Below are 22,728 nucleotides of genomic sequence, written 5' to 3'. Positions count from 1 at the left end.
CCAACTCATTAATGAGTCATAAAAGCCATAGAGTGGATAATAGACAGGTTTTAGTAAATAGAAAAGAAAGTATCAGTGTTTCACATAGCTCCTAAGAAGAATCTTGGCTTTGCAAAAAAAAAAAAAAATCGATTGTCTGTTGAATAGACAATAGACATTGAATATTAATATAGATTATAATCTAATAATATTTAAATTATCAAATATGAGTATGTTTATAAGGCTGTGAATTCACATGAATAGGGATATGGATATATTGAGACATAACATAAAATGAGGTTTTTCTGAAGGTCATGAATAAAAATATTTGAGACATACTGACTTAGAAGCTAGTATGGAATAGGCCAAGGTAACTGTTGGGTCAGGATACTACGAGAAAAGTGTGGCCAGGCTGACTGTGGGCTACTCCAGTTGTGTGTGTATTTGATTTTGGACATAAAGCTTGAAAGCTTATGAGCCCACCCCTCCAAGAGAAGTCTAGGAAATAGGTGGGGAAATGAGTCTAAGATGGAAGAAAGCCGAGCAGGCCTAAATTTGGGGGTCATCAGCACATTAAGTGATGGCTGAAGCCTCGGGAACAGCTACCATCACCAGGAAAGAATGTATAGAGTATGAAGAGCAAAGGACAGAAGTGAGAGGAGCCAGGGTCACACCAGTGTATGGGAGTTCCAGCAAGAAGTAGGCATGGCCAGAAAGGAGAAAACCAAAAGAAAATGAGATTCCACAAAACCCAAGGAGGAGAGCTTCAGGAAGGTGGAGCCCAGATGTTCAGATGCAGCACAGAAGCCAAAAAAGGTGAAGGCTAAAGACCTCATGGTTGGTGACCACGGTTTCAGTGAGAGCAATTTTGGGATAACAGTGGGAAGAAGTAGAGTGGTCATCCGTCCCAGTTTGCCCAGGACTAAGGGGCTTCTTGGAACTTTCAGTGCTAAAACTGAGATGCTTTCATGCAAACTGGGTGGTTAAGACCCCAAATAGGCAAGGTTTAAATAGTAGGTGAGGGGCGCCTGGGTGGCTCAGCTGGTTAAGCTACTGACTTTGGCTCAGGTCATGATCTCGCAGTTTGAGAGTTCGAGCCCCGCGTTGGGCTCTGTGCTGACAGCTCAGAGCCTGGAGCCTACTTCAGATTCTATGTCTCCCCCTTTCTCTATGCCTCCCCTGCTCACACTCTGTGTCTCTCTGTCTCTCAATAATAAATAAACATTTAAAAAAATAATAAATAAATAAATAGTAGGTGAGGTGGAAGCAAAAAAAACGTGGATTCTTTCCTTGAGAGACTCAACTTTAAAGAGAAGATAGATTAATATCTAGAAAAAGAGTTTTGCACTTCTTTATTCTCCTTATTTCTTGTTTTTAATCCATACTAAAAGTTTATTTCTAGGATGAGAGGAACCAATGAGGGTGAAGCTAAAGATATAAAAGACTAAAGATAATTAATTGATGGAGAAACATCTTGTTCTCATGAGGTAGAAAGGGCAGGATGCTGAGCCTGGAGGGCAGGAGAAGTTCCTGCCTGCTAGAGAGAAACACTCCTGTGCGAAAGAGGGGATGAGAAATGGAGGGAGACTTACAACAGATGTTCTCCATCTTGTCAGGATGTGGGAGTGAGGAAAAGGGTAGGGCAGAGGCTTGAATGGAGATGAGCAATGGCTTGGGACAGCCACTTATAGGATGTAGGAAGACACTAAAACACATTCCAGGCACCAAGGCTGAGATGGGGAATCACGAATATGCAGCATACAGTGTAATTATTGTTACCAACTAGTTTAGAATCCCCAGCCTGTCCAAAGTCATACAACTACATATTATATTTCTGATCTTGAAAAATATCTACCATTGTACCTAAAAAGAAAACTCTACAAACAATTATGTGGCTAAACAAGAGACAAAAATACTTTCTAACACAGGCTGCAGTAGAAAATGACATGTGAGAGGAAGTAACAATACATTCAGCCCTTTGCAGGAGTATTATTAATGGCTGCTACTTACAGCAGGTGGCATGGTCAGACACACACGTGCTCAGACTGGAAGGCAATGTGGGGAGAAAAGGAATTAGACATGGGGCAATCTGGAGGCTACATAGTGACCCAGCACACATTCTTGGCATCCTGGATAACAGAATGGTTTGAAACCTTGATATAATGCCAAGCCTGCTAAGGACTACCTCTCTCTTGGTGGGTATGCATATAGTCCCTAAGCCAAATCCCCACGATAACTCTTTGTGAAGATTGTTGTCCAATTCTGCCAACAGGAAGACTGTGTCTCAATACAGCTAAGTAACTGGTCCATGACTCTTAAATTAGCACAGATAAGATACAGCTAAGTTAATTGATTTAACCCCCTCCCTTCAGCCTTTTCACCTGTAACAAATAACAAATACCTAAGTACAGGCCTTTGTAAGAATTAAATGAGGTCATGTCTGTGAAAGTGCCAGGCACCCCATAGACACTATATATTTGTCTAGCATAATAGTTCTCAACTGGCAGCCATCTTGTCCCTCAGGGGACATGGGGTAATGGAGATATTTTCGATTGTCGCTACTAGAGGAGTTATATAGTGAGTGGAGGCCAGGGATGCCGCTAAACATTTTACTATGCACAGAACAACCTGAACAGCAATGAATTATCTCCTGCAAAATGTCAATAGTGGTTGAGGTTGAGAAACCCTGCTGGTAGCATAATGTAGGGGACTGGGAGCCATATAGACTAACAAATCACAGCAGAGCCTTGCAAGTGGCGGGCAGGTCGTGGTGTTAGGACACTTATAGATCTGGATATTGGACTCATTGCTTGCTTTCAACAAGTTACTTAACCTGTCTGAGCCTCTCTTTTCAAATGGGGATAATAAGAGCACCTACCTCATGCACTGTTCAGAAGCTCAGTGCTGACACATGGAAACACAGTGTTGGTATTATCATTATTAATGAAAGGCATGGCAAAATACTGGGAGTCAGATAGCCTGTTTCACTGAACTGGGTAAGAAGAAAGAAGAAATTAAGAAAGAAACATTGCAGTGACTACTATAGCCTTAGTCAGTGTCATGGGGTTAATGTTTTCCTATTATGCTATTCTGTCCTGGATTGTACTCATAGTACAGTAGTTTAGATAAATTAAATGACAGTTGGAATATTACTCTGCTTACACAATGGAATTAATCCCTTTTTATCACTTTGAAAGAAATCCAGTGGACAAGCTCTCTTGGAAAAGCTCTCTTCGTCATTAACAAGACTCATTGCTGTATTTCCTGTGGTGCTATCTAAAGAAAGATTTTAATCATAATAAAGAGACTTAGTAACAGCATTTAAAGTTGTCTGCCATGGCTTGATACCCATTTGTTTCTTGACAAATTCCTTTCTGAAAGTATCACAGCACTTTTGATTTGTACAAACATTAATCTGGATTTTAACATCTTTCGCAGTAACACTGGGGTTTCTACTTTCTCACATGTAGATATTCCTAGAATCTATCTTGGCTGCCTGGAACTGAGGCAGCTCTCTTTGCAATGTCATTAATCAGTAAATGACATCTCCTTACACTTCCTGAGTGTTGGTCTTCATGCATTTTCATGGCAGGTCTGCAGAACTAAAGGGCTCCCTCTTTTCTGTCCAGCTGCTTATTCCCCACCCAGTCTTTCGTCTTTTGCCCCTCAAAGAGGCATTACCATCCTGGTAATGCCATGTGTCCTCTCTGCCACATCATGGCTGCTTAAAACATTCATCTGACTTTCCCCTAAATCTCAGTTAACAGATCTGACTCTTTGGGGTCCCTTCAGATTACAATCATCAAATCTGCTATTCAGGGAATAGAGACTCCTTTGGAAACATCACACCCTCACCATTCGGTTCCACGGAGGGATGTGAGGAGTACAGGAAATGAGGAAGCACAGGGAGGTAGAAACCAACCTAGGCGGGTGGGCTGGGCAATGAAACAGGAGGAGAAAGGGTAGAGAGCATGTACAGCTTGTAAGGGAAAGGGCAATCACCAGGCAGAGGCCAAAAAAGAGCATGGGACTCACAATCCTAATGGCTTCCATATGTATAAACCATGAATATATGTATATAAAATATGTATACCTGCAGAACCAATCAAGTAGCCCCAAGGAGTTTTATGTATTTCCCCTCTGCACTACCCACCAAGCTATGAAGAAGTGGTCAGTGAAGGCATATTATCCCCTTCCTCTCAGATAAGGAAACTTAAATAAGGTGACTAGTGCCATCCTCGCAAAGTGGCTGAAGAATGGGAAAGGGAGAGAAATTGACCCCCAGTTTTGCCAAATTTAAGCCTCCTACGTCAGAGATTTTCGTGAAAAGCTGACAGAAATATATATGTATGCATATATATATGTATATATACATACACACACATACGTATGTGTGTGTGTGTGTGTGTGTATATATATATATATTTCTATTTATATATCTCGAAAGAGAGCAACAAGAGACCAGAGAAAGAGAAGGAAGGGAAGCAACAGCACCGTTAAGAGTGGAAAAGAAATGGAAGAGGAAGGGAGCAGAAAACACTGAGGGCAGAGAGGAGTCCCACACCCAGGCGGTCAGCAGTGGGCCACTGGCCTCCTGTCTTCAATAACACTCTCACCTAACAAGGCCAAGAGACCGTAATGAGAACCATCCTCTAAGAAAACACCCAAATCAATAACATATCTTCGCTCCATTCTTTTCAATATAGGCTTTAATTCATAATGCACTCAAAGGAGAAGGAAAGGGAGGGACCAGCGCACCGCTTTGAAGGCTCAAGTACACTACACACACTGACCTTTTGCTGAAAAGTTGCAGAAGGGCTGCAGGAGCCACCGCTTGCCCCTTCCGCCAGCCCCACCCCCGTTCCCAAAGCCCGTCTGGTCTGGTCCAGTAAGAACCTACCAACGTTTTTTGTTTCTGTTTAAATACTTGAGGCTGTGATTAAAACCACCCCCTACTCCTCTTCAATTCTTTTTCGTAAGTTTCTTTTATTAAGTGAATATTTTTAAATCGTTTCATCTCCACGTGCACTTTCCCAGCGTTCTTAAGCTTAGGAGAGACCCAGAGGCGGGAGCTCCCCACAGCGGTCTCCAAGGGGAGGCTACGGTACCCCTCCATCAGTCCCGGTGCGCCCCCTCCTCCCCGGGCGCCCCTTCCCAAACCCCGTCCGGTCTCCAGAGGCTGGAGTAAGCCGTGCGGCTGTAGCCCGCGCTGTAATCGTAGGACACCTGGTGCGGCGGCGGTGGCGCCGGCAGGGCGCAGTCTGAGAAGAAGGGGGCGAAAGACGCCGAAAGGCCGGGCCCGTCCTCCGCTCCCGGAGAGTCCGCGGCGGAGGGGTACAGGGGGCGCAAGGGCTCGTTCAAGGTCAAGCCGCCGCGGGGGGCAGCCAGGGGCGGCTTCTTGGTCTGGGGGCAGCCCGGGGCGCTCCAGGACTCGGAGTACAGTAGGCTCCCCACCATCGCAGGTGGCGGCTCAAAGAGACCGGGCTCCAACTCCGGGGGGCCCCGCAGAACGGCGGCTCCCGTAGGGAACACATCGAGAGGCTCTGCGGCGAGCAAGACGCTCGCCTCGGTGCCGGCGCCGTAGTCGGGCCCCAGCAGCTCGAAGAACTCCAGGGCCTCGGCGCCCTTCTCCAAGTCGCCCAGGCTCACGCCGGGCCCCGACGGGCCGCAGCCGCCGCCGCCCGCCCGGGACGGCTCGGTGAAGAAGGACGGGGGCAGGTTGCGGGCCCGCAGCGGGACCTTCCTGGCGCCGGGGACCGCCGTACCTCCCGCGGTGCCGGCCGCCTCCCCTCCCGAGCCCCCGGCGCCCGCTCCGCCGAGCCCGGCGGCGGGCGCAGCCAGCGAACCCCCGGCCCGCTCGGTGTCCCCAGGGACGTGGCGCAGCGAGTCGAAGAGCGCGGCCAGGCTCCGGCTCTGTAGGCTGGCGGCCGCCGCGGCCTGCGATGCCTCCCGCCGGGGGACAGCCTTGCCGTGGGGCGGGACCGCGACGGCCTGGGCGCTGGGGGCGGCGAGCGGCCGTTTGGCGGGCGTGTCGGCGGCGCCCGGAGAGGGCGGGCCGGGGGGCGCGGCGCCCATCAGGCCGCTGCAGCGCTTGATCTGCTTCTGCAGGTACTTGCGGTGGTTCACCTTCCGCTTCGACTTGCCTGGCTTGTCCAGTGCCAGCTTGATGTTGCTGGACGCCGAGTCGATGAAGCTGAGCAGGTCGCGGGTGGCCTCGCGCATGTCCCCGCCCTCGTTGCCCGCCAGCAGCTCGCCCGCTGGCGTCCCGGTCTCATCATCCTCGAAACAGCAGCCCTTGTCCAGGGCTCCGAAGGCGCCCCCCAGCCCGTCCGAGGAGCCCCCGAAGCCGAAGGGGACGAAGGGGTGCGTGCTAAGGAGGGCCGCCTGCACCGCCATCGCCGCGACTCCCAGGAGACCCGCAGCGCGGCGGGTGCGTCCCCGGCCGGTTCCCGCCCGCGACCCAGGCCCGGCTCCCGCCCTCGCGCGGCGCGCGCGGCGCAGCCTCCTCGCTCCGGGCCCGGCTCGCGGCTCGGCCTTGCGGGGGAGCTCATTAGGTCTTGTAAGCAAGGGGCGGAGGGAGGGAGAGCGCGGCTACCGCCCCGGTGGTGGAGGGGAGGGGCTTACTTAGCCTGGGTGGTGAGGGGGGGGGGGAGCCGTTTTTCTAGCTTTCTGGGCTTTCTCAAGCTCGTCACTTTAACCCCTTCGTTTCCCTTCGTTCTGGGGGCGCTTTTCTTGCCTAGCTGCAGCTGCACGAGGCGAGGATTAGATGGCCCGTCCACAAATTCTAGCTCCTCTACAACCACGCCCTGGCGCGTGAGACTCTCTGTCAGGTCGAGAAGGCAGAAGTCCAGAGAAGTGTTTCAGCCCAGCTTTGGTAACAATAATAGCCACCAGCTACTGGGCGCTCGCTTATTCCAGGTGCTATCCGTACATTATCTCATTTAATCTCTGAGCAGTATCCCTGTGAAGTGCATATTGTAACCATATATTCATCTAACAAATGAAAAAACAGCCTCAGAGAGGTTCGTTGAGTTGGCCGCGTAAGCTATATCCCCTCCAGTTCAACACCAAAGCCATTCCTAAGTTCTTGACAGAACTTGTGCTCCCTCTTGGCCTCCTCTTCTTCATCTATAAGATGGGAAAAGGAAACCAGGGTCTCTTTAAGATGTAGCCCTAGTCCTAAGACTCTAACTGGAGTGTCTGTAGGACTCTTAAGACCAATGCTCTTTCTTCTACCCTATTTCTATTATACCCTTGTTTCTATTAAAAGTAACAACTAGTTTATAGTAAATTGAGGCAAGCGCTTGGTCCATCTTTTAGTATCGTAGATAGACAGCAGGAAGCAAAGGAGAAAGGAGTTACTCCACTAAGCCAGCAGGTGCTTGAGAGAGAACCCTGTGTGTGTATAAAACTCTCAGCACCTTAGGACAAAATCTGGATCAGAACCTCTCCCCTACTTGTCATGCCATTTAAGTTGTCCAGCTGGAACTTCTGTTCAGGATCACTCTGAAGTTCACTTCGACCCAGTTTCACCTGGGCAATCCTCTTCAGATAGAGAAAATGAGCAATATGGTAGAGCATAGAAGATGATTCAGAAAAGACTGGTCTTTCCCCCATTCTGTCTTAGCTCCACCACTCAATAGCTCTGTGGTTTGGGTTAAAATCCAGATTCTGATGAGTACATGGCTTTGGTCAAACCAGCTAACCTCTTTCTGTCTTTTATTCACATTAAATGGAGGTAAGGTTGCCCACCTCATGGGTGCCTGTCATATTTAAAGGAAACATCCTGTGGAAAATCCTTATTTGTTGACTCTTGCATAGCCTGTGATGGGTATTTGCCCTTACTTTTCTAACACGCTACAAAGGTGACTATATTCCCTTATGTGTCTTTTCTGTCACAGGGTGTTCGTGAGGATTCAATGAGATCACATATATGAAGACATCATGATAGAAAAGACACATAAGATGTGTGATAAAGAGTTCTCTAAGTAAGTTATGATAATTTAGGTGCAGAGTCTGCCCCAGGGAAATGCAGACCATCTCTTATAAAACTCTTTTCTTTGAGGGGCACCTGCATGGCTCAGTTGGTTGAGCATCTTGATTTCAGCTCAGGTCATGATCCCAGGGTCCTGGGACCTGCATCAGCCTCCCTGAGCACGGAGCCTGCTTGGGATTCTCTCTCTTTCAATCCCTCTGCCCTTCCCCCACTCACATGTGTGTGCTCTCTCTCTCTCTCTCTAAAATAAAAAAAAATTAAAAAATTATTTTCTTTAAGCCTCCATTTTCCAGGATGTAGCAAAATTTTTGAGCACCCTGAAGGTACAGACTTAGCAAAGAAGAGAAGCCAGAGAGCATTCCCATTGAAGTAGACACTATCCAAGCCAACATGGCTCAATCAAACTTTTTATTTTTTTAATTAAGGTGGCTCAGTTATAATATTCCTTTTATTAGAGTAACACAGGATTTTGTTCTTCATGATCGGGCTGTTTTACTCTTGGTGACATTTGCAGTAAGAAAATTGTGTGAGCCTGTTACCGATTTGTGTTTTTCACCTGTCAGATGTGGCTGTCAGCACTTACCTTCTCCTTTCTGACATGACCATTCCATAGGCCTTCAGGTCTGACAGCTAAGAACATCTTTTTTTCACCTTCTTTTAACTGAGCAACTCTTACAAATCCCCAGACACAGATTGCATATGGCTTTACATTTAATTGATATCTTTAGTCTGAAAAATCTCTTGTAATCTGCAGAGAGTTAACTAAGCCCTAACATAATCATATTCAAAATAAATGGAATGTGAAAAGTTTCATATGTAAAATCCCTTCACTTCCTTATCTTTGGAGTTTTAAGCTCAGAGATTGTTTGGAGTTAATAAGGCCGGGTTCAAATTCTGGCCTGCCACTTGCTAGGTGAATGTCCTTGGACAAGTCAGTTCATCTTCTAAGGCTCCGTTTCCTTATCTGAAAATTGGGATGGTCATAACTGTTCTCAGAGTATTTGTGAGAATTACACGACATAGCAGGCAAATAATACCTCTGAGTCTTACTTTTTTCTCTCTGTACAACAGAGATCATCTCAACTCCTCAAGGTTTTTGTGAGTTGGGGCATATGAAAGCTCCTGGCATGAAACAGCAGCTCCACAAATTTCCATGTTCTTGATTCCTTAGGTCTCACCAGTTTCTTAACAACACATCACTCTATAAAATCAGCATCATTTGTTCTTTCCCCCAACAAAGTGATTATTTTCAAATGCAAGAGAGCAGCTATACTTGCCGGCTATAGAAACTTATAATGTAGCAGAGGAAGAGCTGAAATTAGAGCCTGAGATTGGAGTCCAATCTTGCCTTTTATTATCCAACTGGTTATATAAAAGTCACTTAACCATCTGAACCCCCAATATTCCCATGTATAAAATGGGAATAATAATGTGAACCAATTTGATAAGGCTATTGTGAAAATCCATGTGAGCAAGAGGAAGTTCTTTGTCAACATAAAGCTATATAAAGACATATAAGATACTCATGGCTTGGAAGTTCTATAGCCTGATTCACAAAATTGATCCTTAGACATAAAATATCCATCCAGTCACTTATTCATTCAGATATTATTGACACCAACAATGTTGGTATTAGTACTGGGGAATACAGATACCAGAAGCCATGATCTCTACCCTTTCTGATGGAAAGACATGCAAACAAGTCATTGTAATATAATGTAATACATGTCTCAATGGAAGTAAGTTAAAGGTGTAATAGTTGATGGGATCAAAGGACCCACCAGTCGGCTCAGAAAAGTCAGGGAAGCCTGCATAGACAGGTAGCTTTTGAGCTAAGACTTAAATGATGCATTTGAGCATACCGAGAAAACAAGCAATGTCTCTGGGAACAGCCCGAACAGAGACATGGTTATGTGAAAGTAAGGGTGTTTATGGAAAATTATAGAAAATAAGGCAATAAAGAATAACTTCTACTTGAAATAACTAACACCTGAAGCCAAAATAAATCCTTAGAGCTTCCAATATCCAACTAAATTGCTCATGTAGACCCTACCTCATGGTCTCAGTTTCTTTCCCCCTTGATCTACTTTCCTTTGGGGAAGAGCTCTATCTGGGATGAAATTAGTTTCAGCAGTCAGTGGCCAGATCCTGCCAAGCCCATCAGCCCCTCCTCCTACACCCTGAGTGAGCACACTCACTTGAATGGCTTTGACATCAATACACTTCACTTCCTATGGGGCAAAGGGACCCAGCTCCAGCCTGCGCAAGGGCCTCTCTGCAGAGCTCCAGACTAGAGCTCTTTTGCCCTAGTGATACCTAATGCTAAGCAAGTGGGATTAGTCTCCTTGGGAACCAAGCCCCCCAGGGGCTCAAGGGCTGAACTGCCCCAAACAGTTTGGGAGAATTGAGATTTCATATTGTTCTTTTACACTTGGATTTCAGGACATTACTTCAACAAAAGCCCACCTGAGAGCTGCCTCCTTTCTTGTGGGTAAATATAGCAGCAGGATCAAGAGCTGACTTACTTATTTTGTTTTCCTCTTTGTAACTTTAATCATACTCCCTGCAGGACGATCTTAGTCCTCAGAGATGTCAGGAATGCACATTCATAAAGGGAAAAATAATTATGCATCTTTTCTCCCCTCCCCCATACCAATTTCTCATAGCTATTTTTTTTTTAATTTTTTTTTTCAACGTTTTTATTTATTTTTGGGACAGAGAGAGACAGAGCATGAACGGGGGAGGGACAGAGAGAGAGGGAGACACAGAATCGGAAACAGGCTCCAGGCTCTGAGCCCTCAGCCCAGAGCCCGACGCGGGGCTCGAACTCACGGACCGCGAGATCGTGACCTGGCTGAAGTCGGACGCTTAACCGACTGCGCCACCCAGGCGCCCCATCTCATAGCTATTTTTGAAACCTCAAATAAAATAAATCAATTCCTCAATTTCACCACACAATTTATTATCATTTTCATCATGAAATAACATTACCTCACAAATTGAACATGCCCAAAAACATATCTCTTGGTTTGTTTTTGGTTTTTTTGTCATCCTTTCCTCCTGCAAACCACATTCTACTAACACCAGATCTTAATTTCCATCTTAAAATATTAGATGTTATTCTGTTTGTCTATAGTTGTATAGCAAACTACTCCAAAACTGAGTAGCTAAAAACAAACATTTTATTATATCTCACAGTATTATGGATTACTAATTGAGCAATGCTTGGCTGAGTCATCCTTCTGGTCCACTCCACATCGACTATAGCTGGTGTGGAGGATCCAAGATGGCATCATTCACATGACTGCACCTGTGCCTACAATGCTGGCCTCTCCAACATACTGGTCTAAGAGTACTCAGACTTCTTAGGCTCAGGTATCCCAGAGACAGTGCTGCAAGTGGCCTCATGTGGCACCTCCCAGGCTTCTTACAAACTAGCCCCAGAATTCCCAGAATGTCATTTTCACTACATCCTGTTGATCGAGCAAGTCACTAAGGCCAGATCAAATTCAAGGGGAGGGAAATTAGAATCCAACCCTCAATGGAAGAAATAGCAAAGAATTGTTTTGGTATGTCTCTTAAATCTCTGTTAATCTATATTGCCTCCACTTTCTGTTTTCTTTGCAATTGGTTTATTGAAGAAACTGGTCTTTGCCTTGTCATCTTTTCCACATTCTAAACCTGGTTAGTTGCATCCAATCTGCATGGTGTCATTTAACATGTTTCTTTGGTCCCTGTTTCCTGTAAATGGGAAGTAGAAGAAGAGGCTTGATCAGATTCATGTTCTTTTTTATGCTATAGCATACACACATGCACACACACACACTATAGAATATATGCTACAATATGTGTAATACTTTCATAATAACAATGCCAATGTTCTTAATAATATAATTACTACAAACAATTCTTTTTCTTTCCTTCTTTTTTCCCCCATCCTTTTGTCCTTCAAACATATCCCACTGGTGAGGAACAGTCTAATTACTATGTTTTAAATTTCACTTCAAAAAATCCTAGCGGTTATGTCACGAATTCAATAGACAGGTGGGTTCACTTGTTCTACTTTGTTTCATATAAAATTTGCTTTATACATGTTTAATTTTGTTTTATAATTTTTAAACATTTACATGGTTTCAAACTCAAAACTACACCATAAGACATAGTCAGGAAGGGCTAGCTTTCATTGTAGCCCCTCTACCCTATTTTGTCCCCTCTTCCAATAGGTTATCATCGTTGTTGTTTTGTTTGGGTTCAGGCTTATTCTTTGTTAGATAATCATATATATGCTTCCCTCTTTTTTTTTTTTTTTTTACTTCACAATAATATATCTTCATTCCTTTTCTTTTATAGTTGTATAGTATTCCACTGGGTGGATCTACCACAGTTTATTCAACCAGTCCTGTTATGATTAACTTAGCTGGGTTTTTTTCCCAGACCTTTTGTATCACAAATAGTGCTGCAATGAATAGCTTCAGTGTAAAGCCAAGATTTACTACCTACTCGTCTGTTTCTCCTTTCATGGTATCAGTGTAGTTATGAATTGCTTAGGATAAAAAGAAGAATCCTTGCTACTAGACACAGTCAGATATTTCTTTCAAGGGTTCCCATCAAGAGGAAAGTATAAAATGGAGTGACCAATCTTCATAAATAACAGCTGTGGCTGATCATTATAAAAATGGCCCCAATAAATCACTGATCCCCGGGTCCAAGCCCCTTTACAATGTGACATTGAAACTTCCCATGCGGTTTATTTCTCCACACTTTTAAGTCTATGTTGGAGATAGCAAACAAGTTCCAAACCTTTGCAACTTCCAACTCAAGAGATTGTGCAGCTTCCACTTTCATATTGAGACCCCCACACTACGAACAATCCCAGGAGAATCCCGATGATGGGCAGCACTACTGCCAGGCATGCCAGTGAAGCCACTCAGCACCTTCCAAACCCACTCAAATCATCAGATAACTGAAGCACATGAGTGATTCCAGGAAAGGCCTGCGAAATAACCACTCACATTGCCAACCTATACAACCATATGAGGTAATAAATTTTAGTTCTAAGCCAATAAGTATTGTGATGGTTTGTCATGAAATAACTTTCATGGGCTATTTGTTAAATAATAGCCTTCTCCGGGCGCCTGGGTGGCGCAGTCGGTTGGGCGTCCGACTTCAGCCAGGTCGCGATCTTGCGGTCCGGGAGTTCGAGCCCCGCGTCGGGCTCTGGGCTGATGGCTCAGAGCCTGGAGCCTGTTTCCGATTCTGTGTCTCCCTCTCTCTCTGCCCCTCCCCCGTTCATGCTCTGTCTCTCTCTGTCCCAAAAATAAATAAACGTTGAAAAAAAAATTAAAAAAAAAATAATAGCCTTCTCTGCAGAAGAATAGCCCCACACTTCAATAAATCTATCAAAAGCAACTAAACAGAAAGCTTTCATTCTAATGGGATACCTTGGAAATATCTCTTGAGCAAGATACTCCTTGCCCTACACAGGAAACAGCAGATGTTGGCGAGGATGCAAATAAAGGGGAACCCTTACACTGTTGGTGGGAATGCAAACTGGTGCAGCCACTCTGGAAAACAGTGTGGAGGTTCCTGAAAAAATTAAAAATAGAACTACCCAACCACCCAGCAATCGCACCACTAGGTATTTACCCAAAGGACACAAAAATACTGATTCAAAGGAGTACATGCACCCCAAAGTTTATAGCAGCATTATCATCAATAGCCAAGTTATGGAAAGATCTCAAATGGCCACTGACTGATAAATGGCCCAAATGGCCATTACTCAGCCATCAAAAAGAATGAAATAAAAGAATGAAATCACTAAATTCTAAATTCTACACGTGAAACCAATTTTTACCATATATGTTAACTAACCAGAATTTAAATAAAAACTTGAAATAAAAAAATAAAAGATGATCCCTTAATTAAAAAAAAAAAAGGCTAATCCCTGCCCTGCCTATTTCAACTGAGATAATGGATGTGAAAGCACTTTGCAAACTGGAACGCATCCTACCAGTGTCTGTCCAATTTTTTTAAGGTTTATTTATTTTTGAGAGAGAAAGAGCGCAAGTGGGGGAGGGGCAAAAAGAGAGGAGGATGGAGGACCCCAAGCAGTCTCTGCAGCAAGCCTGATGCAGGCTCAAACCCACGAACTCGTGAACCATGGGAACCACCTGAGCCAAACCACCTGAGTCGAAGTTGGACGCTCAACAGACTGAGCCACCCAGGAGCCCTGTCCAATTTTTTTTTTTAATGCTATGAGCTTTCTAGAATATTGCTAAACCAGGGCAGCAAGCAGTACCATAAAAGCAACATTAGACTCTCCTACCCTAGACAATCACTAAGTCAGTGTTTCCTATACTGTGCCCTCCATCCCCTGCTTGTTATCAATGATTGATTGCTCAGGTGATCCCTAGTGATTTCAAAAGAAAAGAGAGCTGAAACAATTTTGTGGGAATATATTCCATAAATTTTAAATTAAAAATTAATTATGACTTTCACAGAAATCACAATTTAGTCTTTTTTTTGACAGAGAGATAGAGAGTGAGCACAAACAGGGTGCAAGTGGGGGTGGGGAGGAGGGGGAGAGAGAGAATCTTAAGTAGGCTCCATGTGGGGATTGGTCTCATGACCCTGAGATCATGACCTGAGCTGAAATCGAGTTGGCAGCTTAACTGACTGAGTCACCCAGGCACCCCTCAATTTATTCTTTATCATCACATCCTAGTTATTACACATGTATTATAATATGTTTGTTCTGAATATGTTTGTTCTAATTAAATTATGTGACCATTCAGTTAAGAGAGGTGCTTTTCACCTCATTTTTATATAATTTACACATTACAGGTTTTGTTGGTAACATTTTCACTCTCTTCATTATTAATACAGTACATCTGGATGTTAAATCTATGAAAGCAGATCAATAGCTTCAAAGCAGTTTTTGTAGTACTAAATTAGTGAGGAAATGTAAAAAACATTATAAATGTATGTTATGTATAGTGAATAAGACAAATGAAAATATAAAATGTATATGCTGGCATAAATGTATCTATAAGCATGATAATTTATCAAAGCATGGCAAAAGAAAAGAAAAAGGAAGAAGAAATTTGGAAACTAGCTGATTTGGAAACTAGCTGACCAGGAAAGCTTCAGTATTTAAGAAAGCGAGAGTGAGGAGAGGTACTGAAAATAGGAGAATTGGTTGAAAGCCTGTGTAAGAAGCAGTTAGGTTCTAAGATCCCTTTCCCAACCCATGCAGCCACATAACAACATCTCTCCTAATTGGATTTGAAAACAAGATTTTTATTTCTATGAAACTGAACCATAATGGTTCTAGTCTAGGAGATTCCATGCGCAATGGAGAGGGAGCAATGAGACATTGTACTGAAAACAGAGGATTAAATGAGGTTCTGCATTATGAATTATGACCTTCAACCTTTTCAGTCAGTTTCTAGAATGTTTGCAGCAAGTTACCTACTCCTCAATCAGGAAATTGGAGTTGTCTTCTCTGTGCAGTTACCAGCACAAGAGAAAAAGTTGGGTGGCCTTCCAGTAAGCTTTTTAGTTATCCACTCTTAAACATAAATTGTCATGCAAGGTTCATCAAATATTTGGGCAATGTCCTCAACATGGATGGCAGAGACAAACAAACAAAAACAAAACAAAACAAAAGCAAAAACCTTGGGAGATGAGAATCCCAAAGGAAACTGACAGTGCAAAAAACAAAAGAAAACTCCCTATAAATTATAATTTAAAGAGATAAAATAACATTAAAAAGATAAGAGAAAATATTGCAGTCATGAAACAAGAATTAGATGCTACCAAAAAAGGAAACGGTATCAAAAAATAAAGAGCTCTTAGAAACTTGTGGTAATACATTTTAAAAAGTCAAGAGAAGAATTGGAAGATAAAGTTGAGGAAATATCCTAGAAAAAACAAAAAGCCAAAGAGATGTTCAATATTTAGCCTAAAGAAATTTCAGAAAAGAGAATAGATAAGTCAGAGAAGAAAATATTATGAAAGAAATTAAAGAAGGAAATTTTGTAGAATTATGATATGCATTTCCAGAATAAAAGAACCCCCTAAATGCCTGGCAAACTTAATGAAAAAAGACTCACACCAAAGCATATTATAAATTTTTAGAATAACAAGGAATAAAGGACTCTAGAGAAAAATTACCATCATGAACAAAAAATGAAAATAAAAATGGAATCAGAATACCATCAGATTTCTCATTAACAATAGTTGGAAAACAATGGAGCAATGAACTTAAAAATCTGAAAGAAAATTATTTCCTACTTAGAATTCTATACCAAACCCAATGGTCACTCAAGCATAAGCAGAGCATAGCCACATTTTCAGATACAATATCTTATAAAATTATCTCTCAAGAAACTTTTCTCAGGGAACCAAGAATAATGTACTCCATTAAGAAATAGAAGAAAAGAGTATCCAGAAAACAGGAGATCCATCATGAGATAGAATCAAATAGAATTCCCTGGATGATGACCAAGAAAATATCACAACAATAACCACATAGAGACTGAGGGATGACAATCAATCCAAATCTAAACAGGAAAATGGAGAATTCCTGGAGAAGGAGGGGATGTCTCAAAACAAATAAATGGAAATGATAGATATACTTATGTGTTTGACCATAATGGTAGGAGGTGGCAGATACCCTTGCTGCTCTCAATATCCTACCCTTATTCTTATCCTTACCTGACAGGGCCCACCTACTTCTGTGGAGGCTGAATATGACAGACAATTGCACTTCCCTTTTAACTACAGCATGGGCTCGAGATCCAATCTTGGCCAATGAGACATTAAGAGAAATCTATTCTTGGAATTCAAGGAAAGTACCCCCTTACCTACATATCAAAAAGAGAGATAAAAGGAGAGAAAAGAAAGAGGAGAAGAAATGTTCTCCTTCCTGCCTTTGTTCATATGCAAATGATATTTGGAGCTGTGGCAGCCATCTTATAACCATGAAGGGGCAAGCCAAAAAAACAAAAAAATCAACATGCTGAGGTTGGCAGACCAGAAATGTGAAAAGCACCTGAATCCTCAATGATATTATAATGTCACTGCATTAACTAACCCCAGAACTCTCTATCTGCAGACTTCTTGAAGGGTGAAATAATAAACCTCTTTTGTTTAGGCTACTTTTAGCTGGGCATAATGCTACTTGCAATCAAAAGCATTCTAAATTCTATAAGAAGGTGTTACCATTCTGTTAACCTGTTTAGGGAAGAATTAGTGAAATGTATATAGAAAACTAAGTCCCCCTCCACCAAAATAAGGCAGTTATTAACATAGGGTAAAACAAAAGCTGTACAAGAAATTTCAATAAAATGTAAATGAGCTGTGAAGAATATTTACTAATAATAGAATAATCATTGAATATTAATTAAACTAAATATTAATTAAACTAAACTTTGTGCTAGAACTATGTCAAGGGAGGACTGGAAAACAGATGGAAAAGATATTAAGTGTTCTATAACCAATAGTTTCAGGGAAGGCAGCCTTTTGAGGGATAACACGGAAGATAAAAGGGAGAGAAATCAGAATTGGACAAGGAGAGCCTTCAGATTCCAATGCATATCTGAGACTTCTGAAAGGAAAGGAAAGAAGAGGCCAAATCCAGCAGGGAGGGCCTCAGACAGTTCCGTAGATCTGACAGAAGTCTCTGCAAGCCCAGAGACGTCTGCTGCAAATAGGACTCATTAAAGGAGCACTGCACTAGGCAGAAGTAGCTAGGTTTTTGCATCACCACTTCAAGCAGTTGTCTGAAGGGGTCGCCTCAATGAGAGCATGATCTCAGCTTAGAAGAAGAAGCTTGGGGTGCCTGGGTGGCTCAGTCGGTTAAGTGGCCGTTCGACTTTGGCTCAGGTCTCATGGTTTGTGAGTTCAAGCCCAGTGTCAGGTTCTGTGCTGACAGCTCAGAGCCTGGAGCCTGCTTCAGATTCTGTGTGTCCCTCTCTCTCTGCCCTCCCCTGCTCACACTCTGTCTCTGTCTCTCTCAAAAAATGAAAATAAACATTAAAAAAAAAAAAAAAACAAATGAGAAAAATTACACGTCCCTGCATGTGGAATCTTCTTTGGTTCAGACTTCATTCAAATACCTGATTGCATACCCCTCTTAGAGACTTAAGTTGAATCAATGCGGAGCAATACCCATCAGGGCAGAGCATAAGGCTGCTCTGAGCCCACGGAGGTTTACACCAGAATGTGACAAGTGCCAACACTGGAGACACGCAGGGTCTCAGCAAGGCCGGGTAACTTGAGCAGCCCTCAGCCTAATATCCGGTACGCCAGACAGAAATGCTTAAAGACCTAGATCCTATTATATGAGGTTGAATTCATTCAATTAAACAGCTTAAGCAGCTCGGATCAGCCGCTGGAACCCTTCTCTGAGGAGTGCTAAAACAATGGCCTAAGGGGCAGCTGAAGTTTGTTTTCTCTTGTGTGAGGCCAGCTGGAGTTGCCTAGCACATGGCCAAACTGGGGAGGGCCAACACGACATAATTGCATTAAACCTGCCTGTTCTTTCCGGAAAGCATTTCCTGACAGCACCAAGGAGGAAATGAATAAAGGGGGAGCTTTTAAGTCTTAGGATACCACCCTATCTTTCAATCTCCCTTCCCCAATCCCTCAAAATCACTTTTATGAAAAGAGAACCTGAATTTAGACTCCCCTACCTAAACACTTGTTTTGCTATATTATGCTTGGTCTTTCCTCATCATTGTTATAGTGACTTTTGTTGGGCATAGCATTAGGGGCAGCTGAAAATAAACTAGGGTATAGGTCTATAAGGTAGAATAAGGTATCACTAATTCCACTGCACTTTCTGAGAATCCTATTCTGCTTTCAAATCCATATTAAATGTTAACCCTTCTCTCAAAAAGCCCTCCCAGGTCTTTGTTACCACCAACTCAGGCTGCCATATCTCCCTCCCTCCTGCTTTCCTGATGCTTTACCTCAGTCTCTTTAATGACACTTTTTTATTCATCCACCCATTCACTCAACAAGCATTTACTGAGTTCCCACTGTACATCTGAAGTATACTGGGCACCTTCATTATTCATTTAACCCTCACAATAATGCTTTCAGGTAGTTAATATCATCCCCCTTGTACTGAAGATACCTAAACTCACAGAGCTTAGGCACCTTGTTGATGGTCAAGGAGCTGGTACGGACAGCGTTTAGCTTCAAATATAAGTCCAGTGTCTCCATGCCCAGTCTGCCATATATCAGCTATTTGTGTACTTGTCTATCTCTGTCCCTTAAGAAATATCTATTGGGGGTCATGTGGGTGGCTCAGTCAGTGAAGCATCTGATGATTCATGGGTTCAAGCCCTGCATCAGGCTCCTTGCTGACAGTGCAGAGCCTACTTGGGATTTTCTGTCTCTTCCTCTCTCTCTGCCTCTCCCCTACTCTCTCTCTCTCAAAATAAGTAAACTTAAAAAAAAAAAAAGAAATATCTATTGGGACCTACTATGTGGTAGGCACCATCCTAAGCACCAAAGATACACATGTAATTAAGTCCTGGTCCTAAGAAGACAGATATATTCCCAATGATTTATTTTAGTCCAACAGTCATGTCAATTTATTCATTCAGCAGGCATTTGCTGAGCACCTGCAATATCCTAGGTACACCACGCTCTAGACATGGAGAAATGCCAGACATGTTTTCTGTCCTCAGGACAGCGTTCGAATAGAGGCACATGGAGCACAGAAGGGGGAGAAGCCTTCATAAAGAACATGCCGTTGAGTTGTGCTGTAAAAGATAAGGAGAGTTTTGGTAAATAAAAGTTTTTAAAAAGGTGGTAGGAAGGGCATCCTACAGAGAGCCTCGTGAGCCAGGACACAGAGGTATAAAAGTGCAGGGTAGTGTCAGGGTAACTGCGGGAGTACCATGTCGTTGGAATATAGGGTGTGAGACAGGGAGTAGAGAGAGACAAGACCAGAAAGGGTGCCTCAAATGCTATGCAGAGGAGCTTAGATTTGATCTTAGGAAAATGGAGAGAACCACCGGAGATTTCTGAGCAGAGGAGCTTATTTATCTTTGTGTTCCATGGCATGTGGCAAACCGCCTCATCCGTGGTAGCAGTTTTTAGCCTCTGTCACTTTCCTGGCACCAGAGAAGACTTTGGCCCCCAACCTGATGCCATGCTCTGTTTACAGAAGAAAAATAATGCCCATGCTCTTGCGTATAGCAATTTCCTTGCCAGCGCCTCTGCCAAGTCATCCCAGGTCTGAGAGCAATCTTTTTCTTTTATCCAAGGCCAAATTGCTGACTCCATGTTGTTGTCACTGCTACAGACTCTGCTAATTTCTCCTTGGCGAACTGAAGCTGGTCCAGTAGAAGCTCTAGACTGGGAGATTTAAGGAACCAGTGTCCTGATCCCTGCTTCACAACTACCTAGAGTGTCACCTTGGCCTGTCTCCCATCTATAAAATGGATAGACGATCTCGACATTCTCTTCCAGACTTGAGAATCTTGCCAACATACCTTCAGTGGGGCCAGATGGTAGCTATATCTACAACATTCTGCTTTACCATGCAGCAGAATAATTTTCTGTGGTTGTAATTTGTTTTATTCTCTCTGTACTTTGCCTTACATGTCCAACCACCACGAACTAACTCTGTGCCCTTTCTAGAAAGGTTGCTAGGGACATTTGCACCTATGCCTCAGGAGAGTTTTGTGTTGCCAAGCTAGAAGCAGAAGTCGCTAAAGAAAACCCTCTGCATCAGTCTTTTTTTTTCCTCTTTATATGAGAGAGAGAGAGAGAGAGCGAGCATGAGTGGGGTAGAGGGGCAGAGGGAGAGAAAGAAAGAGAGAGAATCTTAAGCAGGACCCATGCTCAGCACAGAGCCCAATCTGGGGCTCGATCCCATGACTCTGGGATCATGACCCTAGCTGAAACCAAGAGTTGGCTGCTCAACCAAATGAGCCACCCAGGCGTCCCTCTACCAGTCTGTTTTGAAAGCCTAAATGCACTGAGGATATTAGGTTATTTTTTCCAAAATAGGGCCCAGAGAGAAAGGAGCACTCTTCAGAAGAGAGAGGCAGGAATGGCAAGGTTGAGAATTTCTGTCTTAGTATGACTGATTTTCCAAGGGAGTACATTTTTGAAAATAACTTTTTTAAATGTTTATTTTGACAGAGAGACAGAGCATGAGTGGGGGAGGGGCAGAGCAAGAGGGAGACACAGAATCCGAAGCAGGCTCCAGGCCCTGAGCTGTCAGCAGCACAGAGCCCAACTCAGGGCTCGAACTCACAAACCATGAGATCGTGACCTGAGCCAAAGTCGGAAGCTCAACCGACTGAGCCACCCAAGAGCCCCCACATTTTTGAGAATAAAAGGTAAAATTGCTTATCAGTAATTACACTGGAATCAAGGCATAAACCAGGATGGTCATAGGCAAACTTCATGGTGCAGTCACTCTATACCATCATTAAATCCAAGAATTGTGGCATCAAGACTCACTGTTCAAAAGACATCACTAATCAATCATCACATTCTTTCTACTTAGCCCAGATGAGCTTAGAACCCTTCTCAAAATAGTACTCCTGACACTACTAATCTATCAGTTTTGGCCCTTGAGTTGAAATCTTTTTATCACAGGTAACTTTGTAATAAAAATCATACAAAGTGGAAATCATGGTACTCTGCCCAGATCCCTTCTGGGAGCTGATGAACCCATCCCCCAGCAGCTGACTCTATTGTCTACTAATGGCTGACAGCCCTAGCCCTTATCAAGCATTGCCCACTGCTGAGGGAATTGCCTTGCTCAAGGTCATATCCTTCCCCAGGTGCACCAGAGACCAATGACTGGCAGATGGAGGGCTACAAAGGCCAGAACCCCCACCTTGCTTCAATTTGAGTCAAGTGTGAAAGGCCATCCTAGGTCCAGAGCTTTCCACAAGATCAGCTGAGGCTGATAGCAGGTCACCTTCTTCTGCACAATCTTGACTTTCTCACTTCCTACAGGTGTATCTACGGAGAGCCCCCTCAATCAACCTTCTGAGCACAACTCTCCATCTCAAGGTCTGTTTCTAGGGATCCTTATCTGAGGAACCAAACTACCTTCTGTGCTGTTAGTAAGAAGTAAACCCCAAGGTTAACTTTTTAATTTGTATCTTAGTAAAATGGGTCAGTTAGCATTTATTTCTTATTTCCATATTTCATTGATCTTAATTTAAAAGCTGCCCTAGAAAATACATGCCCCTTCACTCTCTACAATCAGAAAAGTGTGAGTTCTCCTCTTCTCTGGTCTCTAGAGGAGGAGATAGGGTTGCTATGTGGTTCTATAACAGTAAAGTGAAACAAACACTTTTAGGAAGACAGGAGACCAGGATTTTAGTTCTGGCTTTGCCAATAACTCACTATGATGTGGGAAAATCATTTCCTCTCTCTAGGTGGTTCCAAATTTACTTGTCGATAAAATATAAGGCCTGTCATAAAAGTTACACAAAACTTGGAAATGAAGTAGAAATGTGAGTCCTACATTCTTTCACTGTTACGCAGGCACAAAGACCACCCAGAGATTGTCTAGAATAATGAATTTAATTTTTCTCACAATTTGTTATTAGTTGAAGTTTCCAGATTTAGTAAAACTACTTATCACCTGGTAGAATTTTGCCCTGTAGATATGCAAATTTCTATCCATGGAACCACAGAGACCTATAGCCCAGCTTTTATGCAAACTCACCCTAATATTGTAATAATATATACCTGGCTTTTTAAAT

At 43.3% G+C, this 22,728-nt stretch overlaps 1 protein-coding gene and 1 long non-coding RNA gene across 2 annotated transcripts in view; both read right to left on the bottom strand.

Moving 5' to 3' along the window:
• Positions 1–4,670: 4,670 nt before the first annotated feature.
• Positions 4,671–6,428, bottom strand: FAM181B (family with sequence similarity 181 member B). The gene has a single exon (XM_030333617.1). The coding sequence runs from the start codon at positions 6,373–6,375 to the stop codon at positions 5,095–5,097; it is 1,281 nt and encodes a 426-aa protein (XP_030189477.1). The 5' UTR covers positions 6,376–6,428; the 3' UTR covers positions 4,671–5,094.
• A 4,501-nt stretch (positions 6,429–10,929) lies between these two features.
• The window catches only part of LOC115525913, a 31,150-nt gene continuing 19,351 nt past the window's right edge, over positions 10,930–22,728 (bottom strand). The window contains exon 5 of the long non-coding RNA XR_003972489.1: positions 10,930–11,716. This is a non-coding gene — a long non-coding RNA (uncharacterized LOC115525913). The remainder of the gene's footprint in view (positions 11,717–22,728) is intronic.

Source organism: Lynx canadensis, chromosome D1, assembly GCF_007474595.2.
Source record: "Lynx canadensis isolate LIC74 chromosome D1, mLynCan4.pri.v2, whole genome shotgun sequence".
Taxonomy (NCBI): domain Eukaryota; kingdom Metazoa; phylum Chordata; class Mammalia; order Carnivora; family Felidae; genus Lynx; species Lynx canadensis.
Note: the sequence above shows the minus strand (reverse complement) of the source record. Positions and strands in the feature narration are given on the sequence as shown.

Excerpts from the sequence above, each read along its gene's own strand:
- FAM181B (XM_030333617.1), bottom strand. The coding sequence starts at position 6,375 with ATGGCGGTGCAGGCGGCCCTCCTTAGCACGCACCCCTTCGTCCCCTTC.